The sequence below is a fragment of the Protomyctophum bolini genome, assembly GCF_963924005.1.
Source record: "Protomyctophum bolini genome assembly, chromosome: 9".
Lineage (NCBI taxonomy): Eukaryota > Metazoa > Chordata > Actinopteri > Myctophiformes > Myctophidae > Protomyctophum > Protomyctophum bolini.
In genome coordinates this window covers 41,750,338-41,757,311 of record NC_137870.1, presented here as the reverse complement: position 1 = coordinate 41,757,311, position 6,974 = coordinate 41,750,338, and the positions used below count along the sequence as shown (strand labels likewise).

The window sequence follows — 6,974 nt, the reverse complement described above, 5'->3', positions numbered from 1 at the left end:
AGAGGTGGTAAAGAGAGTGGCCATGGAGTCTAGAAGCACAATGAAAAGAGGGAGACAGAAAAAGAGGGAAGGGGAAATGGACATGGCATCTACAGGTATCTGTATGGATAAAACCTGATTTCTGGCTTTTATAGCCATGGTGATAAACTGTGCTGTCGAAATATCAAGGAAGTCGGAAAGAATAAAGATGGTGCTGGAAGCAGCCAGAAGATTCTTGAGTGCTGTGTGGATGGATGTCACTGGCGAAGACCTGGACGGTGTGCTGAGGGAAGATTTCTCAGTGGTTCAGAATGAGGGTCTGCATGAGTAACTGAACGGAATAGGGAATGGGGTGGGATCACAATGGGTGCCTTGGGTGGACATTGTTAACTTTTTATTTTAGTCGTTTTTGATATGGCAGTAAGACTATGTTTGATCATAATTTGGATCAGTAGGTGGCGGTAATGCACCAAACGTTGGATGCCAACCGCCGTTAAACCAAAAGAAGAATAAGATGGTTTACGGCAACACGCCACCACTTTACGATAGTAGCGGCCCTCTGTATAAATTTGCGTGCATGTTTACATTTATTTTTAGCTCTTGCGAGGAGTAGAAGGACACTACTAGTCACGATGGGAATTGAAGAAGAGGCTAATCGAACTCTCTTCATCAGAAACCTCGACCAGAGAGTGACGGAAGAACTTTTATTCGAGCTGTTTTTACAGGTGACGTCGTTTTGTGGCCAGCGCACTGATAGCGCAGCTAGGCTAACTCTTAAGCTAACGGCTAACGTCGGTGGTATTATTGAAAGCTACTCAATAAACGAGTCGGTTTCAGCGACAAGTTTGAATAAACATAGCATACGCCCTTATTATTATTTTAACTCTTGTGTGTACTATACGCCGTGGTAAAGCACTAACTAATGGTCCCAGGCTTCTGAGGCTTGTTCGAAGAGGAAGCCATAGCAACCATAGCTAACGTTGGCTCGCTGTCAGGCTTGTTATGCGAATCCGCAACAGAACGTTTGTGTTCTATCTTACAGGCACAATGTGTCCATCCATACGTCAGATCGATGTAGCCTTGGCTTGGATCAAGAAGACTATCATAGCATGTATTGATTGTATCGAGTCTTACAAATGTCAAAATCGATGCAAATGCATCTGCGGTGGTCTCGATCTGGTGTTTGTGTGGTATCTTAAACGGGCAGAGCTCGATCGTGACTCCAAATCCATGCATTAGACGCGGCGTGTCTTATCTTGCAGGCGGGACCCCTCACCAAAACGAAAATCCCTAAAGACCAAGATGGGAAACAGAAAACCTTCGGCTTTGCTGTTTATAAAGACGAGGACTCCGTGCCCTACGCCCTGAAGTTGCTGGATGGGATGTCGGTTTTTGGAAGAACTATGCACGTGCAACCTCGAAACGGTACGATCTATTCTGGTCCCAGTATGTTCCCTCAGCACTACGCTCATTCTGTAGCTCCGAGAATGAGCGTAGTGCTGAGGGAACAAACTGGGGCTAGATCTATCCCTGATTCCCTAGTATTACGGTTAAAATAGTTTGGGATTTTGTCATTATAGTTTACTTTACACAGTAACAGTTCGTTTTAATTCGTTTTTAAAGCTGGTTTGTTTGTTATTTTTTTGTGACTTGACTTAGTTAGTTTCTTATTAGTGTTTGTTTTATTTTTTTCATACTTTGTGTCAGGTGCAGGATTCAAAAAGGTCAGAGTAGGTCAATTGTGTAATAACTCAACAGAAGATGCTTAGTATAGTAGAGAAATTTGGATGTAAGGATTAGAAAGGGCAATGTCTCGCATCAAGTGCACTGAAAAAGTAAATTTCCCTTTTTTAACCGCCTCGTCTCCCCAATGTAGTCATTATGCCAATGAATTCCTCCCCGCAAACATTTCTATGTTGTCACTGCTGTTCTGAGACTGACTCACCTGCCAGTGAGGAGCCCCCACTGGGACAACAAGAGCCTTAATCGTCTTACTACTCCCGCCCAACACTCCCTTGCTGACAGGTGCTGCCCCAGCCCGTAGGATTACGTGCAGTGCCAATTATCACCCTCCCTGGCCAGCTTCCCTTCACTAAACACGGGCCAATAACGGGCCATGTAGAAGGTCGACAAATGCACCATGGTCAATTTGTCTGTCTCGAGAGAGAGAAAGGGTTAAAAATTAGGAGACGCTAGACTGGGGAGTGTTGGCAGGTAATAACAGAAAACTGGAAAGAAGGTAGATCATAATCTACCAGTAGATCACAAAGGCTGTGCAGGTAGATCACATGACATGCCCTGAAAATATATTAATTGTATAATTCAAACTCATCTGCCACATGAATTTAGGTGACCTGATTGATTGACATCAGCTCGAACCCACAATGCAATACAATTTGTTTCGAGAGTGTTGCACACAAACATTAGCATTACAAAGTTATCATTTATCTGAAAATACTATTACCAATTCAATTTCCTCCCCCTCTATTTCCTATTCCAAGTGTGTTTGTCTTATATGTAACGACAGCGCCACACAACTCAGCAGTTGGAAAATATATTTTTTGTGTGGGTAGATCTTGTTTAGCTGGTCATTTTAAAAGTAGATCTAAGTTAAAAAAAAAGTGAAGTGTGCTAATATGTGAAAGTCTAACTCATGTTGATTAGGTGCCAAGTTTTCCAACACAAACATTAATGCCATTAACAATAAAGATAGGATGTAAATTTTCCCTTCATTGTCAATGGCGTTTAAACCTGTATATAGGAGGGGCTAGCGCCCCTCAAAAATGTGTGGGCACCCCTGCCTTATAGAGACTCTGCTCAACCATATGGGGTTTAAGTGGCTAAGCTTTGTATGATGTTCCTCCAATCAGTGTTGTGGTTTTCCAATTTGGCTCCACAGATTACCTCCTTCACCATCACAAAACATTCTTCTTCAGTACAGGCCCTTTTAGTTTAGTTAATCTGTTTACATTGAGGTGGACGGAGGCAAAATTCCACTTCGGTTAATTTCCGGTGTTATCAGTCGCCCTGCAACCTAGAGCTGAAATGACTGCCGGACTGAACATATGAAAACAAACGTTGAGTATGGGGCACATAATTTGACCGGTTACCCCGCACCAATCGCAGCGCACATGTCAATTGTGTGCCCCATATGACTGTGCTCCCCAAAATAATGTTCAGTCCTGCAGAAATGTCTGGCCCTATTGCTGGAAGAGAATGTAATGTTGTCCGTGTAAGTTGCAGCAATTAATTGAGACTACTTGATTCTGCTTCCGAGGCAGACATAAAAGTGATCTATGGCTGTGTATATGCAATACATGAAATGTATGTAATATCACAGCCATTCTGGGGCTAGTTTCAATTGAGATTTTTTTTGTGGGGGCTTAAACAACAAAATGAATGCCATAAATGTTTTTCAACCGCGTATGATCGTGTATTGTATAATCATGCGTTGCATTATAAGACAATGCATTTCTTAACTTCATGAGTGCCTCTAGATGTACCACAAAGTACCCCGATTTGAGTAACATTGCTCTATGACAGTGTTACATTTAGTGGAATTGGTTGTTTATATACACTTTTTTTCTTTTTATACATTTCATCACAGGAAGCACAGTGAATTCTCAGACTTCAAGCCCTGGAAACACTCCAAATCCACATGGCCAGTGGTAAGAATTCAGTGTATAAACACATTCTAAGTAATCTAAAATATAATGGGGGAATCTATTTGGGCGTAAGCCTCTAAAAATGTTTAATTTGTCTAGTGCTATCGTGGTGTGTTTTTCACAAATGATGTGGATAAGAAGGCGGATGTATCAAATTATTTTTAATTCTTGAGATGACAAGTCGGACACCAATTTTGTGCAATTATGTTGCAATTATTATAATTTGTGTAAGCATCAACACTTTAAGTTGTGATTTATATTTGCATTCTTGGTGTTTGGAAATTAGGCTTTTGAAAGTTTCACTGTTTCCTCATAATTAATAATAATGAATATAATTCCTTGCAGGTCACAAGGGCAGATGAATTCTCCACCCTATAGCCCTCAAATGCAAAGATCATCATCGTTTGGATCTCCTGATAGCATGCAAAAACAAGTCATGGTAATTCATATCTCCATTCTTACTGACACAGCAGTTTGTGGTTGTGACTTAATATTGAGGCTTATACGTCGTATTGTTCACCTTTTTTAATTAGCAACAATTAAAGGGTAGATGGAAATCAGTCGCACAGAGGCGGCACAGCAGTTAAGGTTACAACATGCATGTAAGGATAAGAAAAGAAAGTACTGTAGTATACAGTAGAAACGAGGCAAAGGGAAAGATGATTCAGAATACTTCCTAATCGCAGCAGTGATGGTGTGTGTGTGTGTGTGTTAAGGGTGGTTTCAATTAATCGATATGGCAATAATCATATCTTGTTCCTTGCCCATAATCTCATTGTACTGTACCATATGAATAACGGCAGGACATGCAGTGTGTGTGTGTGACGTGGATTTACTGACAGTTATGATATATATGAATAAATCTTTTGCATTTATCCATCAAAACATTATTTTTTGTTGCAATGTTGTTCAAGTTGATTTGGAAACATAAAAAATTCAAAAGTTTTGTTTTGGGGCTTTTTATGCCGTTATTGATAGGGAACAGTAAGCCAGACAGGAAAGGGGGAGAGAGATGGGGAGTGACACAGGGCAAAGGCCTTCGGTATTGGGAGTCGAACCCGCGGCACACCGCTCGGCAGCCTAGGTGCCACAGACTGTTGAGCTAACAGTCCCGGCCAGTGGTCTATAGGACTCTGTATCGTGATAAGTATCGATCGTAAGGTTGTTGGCAATAGTGTGTGGAACTCTTGAGACGACACTGCACTGGGTGGTTGAGGGAGGCCACCCTCGAACTAGAGCCCATATAGTCTCTTAAGTCTTGTTTCCCATCTTTTCTCCCGTCTATAGATGAGCAACTTAATGTTGCAGATTCAGATGACCCAAATGCAGCAGCTGCAGCAGCAGAACGGGAGCCTGCTGGGCCCGGCGCCCCAGCAGAGGCAACAGTTCACCGGTGGAGGCTACGGTGGTGGTGGTGGTGGTGGCAGCAGTAACGGACGTGGAGGAGGTGACGGCGACTCCTCTTGGCAACATTCTTCCTCCCAGACGAGTGGCGGCCACTACAGCAGAGGCCAGCGCTACGCCGACGAGCAGGGCTCCGGTGGTGGTGGTGGCGGCGGGCGCCAGCACGGTCATGGCGGCGGTGGTGGTTACCACGACAACAAGGGCGGAAACAATCACCAGGGTAACAGAGGCAGCAGCCGCCACAACGACGACCGAAGTGACAACCGAGGCTACCAAGACAGTAGACGGCGACGGTACTGAGGCATTATGAGATTTTTTTTTATTTTTTATTTTTTTGAAAATGGGCCCTTTCTCTTTTATAAACATGTACTTTGTTCTGGAAAGTGAATGAAAGTAGGGGGGGGAAAATGTCAAGGTTGTTTAAATGATGCAACCAATTTAAAAAAGACACAAATCTATGCCAGCGTGCCATCATTGTTTGCTTTTAAAGTGCTTTTAGTTTTGAATTATTCAAATGTGAGTTTCTGGCAATATATTGTTAAAAAAAAAAAAACGATTGGTTCTGAAAGCAGCGACTACCCGGCTGCATAAAAAAATATCACTGTTTTTGAAAGGATTCTTTGTATTTTAATTATTTATTTTTTTGAAAGTATTCAAATGTTTGTGAAAGAAATGTTGTTTAGGATGTTGGCCAGCTATGTTATGGTGATTTTTTTTATTTAAAATGGTGCCCGTAGTGTAGTTTTTCAACCAAAAATGAGAAGAAACAAATGTATACTCTATTTCACCAGCAGAACAATATTGAAGCACATTCCTTCTGTTCAGGCCGATACAATTTATTTTTTATAGGCCGTTTTGAGATACTTATTTTGTTCTTTTCTGAACAGTTTTTTTTTCCACACAATTGTAAAACTATCCGTTTTTAATTGAACATGTCTTGTGTATATAAAGATCCTTTCATTGGACATTGGATTGTGTTTACTGATCTCTTTGTGACGGGGAAAAAACATTATTTTAACCCATTAAGACCTGACTATCTGATTCTACAAATCTTCTAAATCCTAACACCCGTCAGTGGTTCTCAAGCTTTTCCATGTCAAGGACGGGAGCAAAGGATATATTTTCATGCCATTACTTCCACGATTTTTCAATAATGGCAGATCTACAAGCTTGTATCTGCTATTTGTATAACAAAGTTTTAAATAATGGTTATAAAGGTGACACTGATGCGTTCCACATCTTACAGTGGAACAGTCCTTTGGACATAATATAGCAGTCCCCTTTTGTGGTAAATTGTTTCTATTTACAACTCGTGCATATGAGTCGGGACAACTATAAGTAAGCTATGTTGTATGTTGAGGGTACTTGCAGTTATGCATGTCTGCCTCTATAAATGACCAGTGTGTAAGTAATATGCTTGTACAGCAGGGCTTTGGTAATCTGCAGGTGGCGCCACATGCATCCCTTTATTGAATCAATTAAGATGATAAATATAACTGGGCCATGATGATATGATCAGCTATTGTACGTGACATTTCCATTTAGAATGCCAATCCAAATGTTGCAGCCACTGTGATGGCTTCTGGGTCTACTCTAACTACTAGTATCATGGCCAAACATGTATATTTTCTTGTCTTATTGTTGGTCTCCACGGTAATTTTAGGGCCTTATGAGGGCCAGTTTTAGACTTGCGCAGGTTTTAGTTGACTTAAGATATTAGTAAAAACGATTGTGTATTAGAGTGAGCTCCAATCAGTCCCCGTTTAATTTGAGACTTGCCATATCGTGTTACAATTAGCGGCTGTGCTCGTGTCGCCTGCGCTTGAAATGAAGTCGCGGGCCAAATCTCTTAATGTCCACGTTGAGGTCATAATCTACCCACCCGAAAGTGCTTACAGGCCGCTAACAACAGCTCCCGTGGTGTAT

At 41.6% G+C, this 6,974-nt stretch overlaps 1 protein-coding gene across 1 annotated transcript; it reads left to right on the top strand.

Annotated features, from left to right (window-relative positions):
• Positions 1 to 510: 510 nt before the first annotated feature.
• rbm7 (RNA binding motif protein 7) lies at positions 511 to 5,449 on the top strand. Its single transcript, XM_080772212.1, has 5 exons — positions 511 to 704; positions 1,242 to 1,404; positions 3,587 to 3,647; positions 3,990 to 4,083; positions 4,932 to 5,449. The coding sequence occupies exons 1-5, from the start codon at positions 612 to 614 to the stop codon at positions 5,346 to 5,348; spliced, it is 828 nt and encodes a 275-aa protein (XP_080628338.1). The 5' UTR covers positions 511 to 611; the 3' UTR covers positions 5,349 to 5,449.
• Positions 5,450 to 6,974: the final 1,525 nt, after the last annotated feature.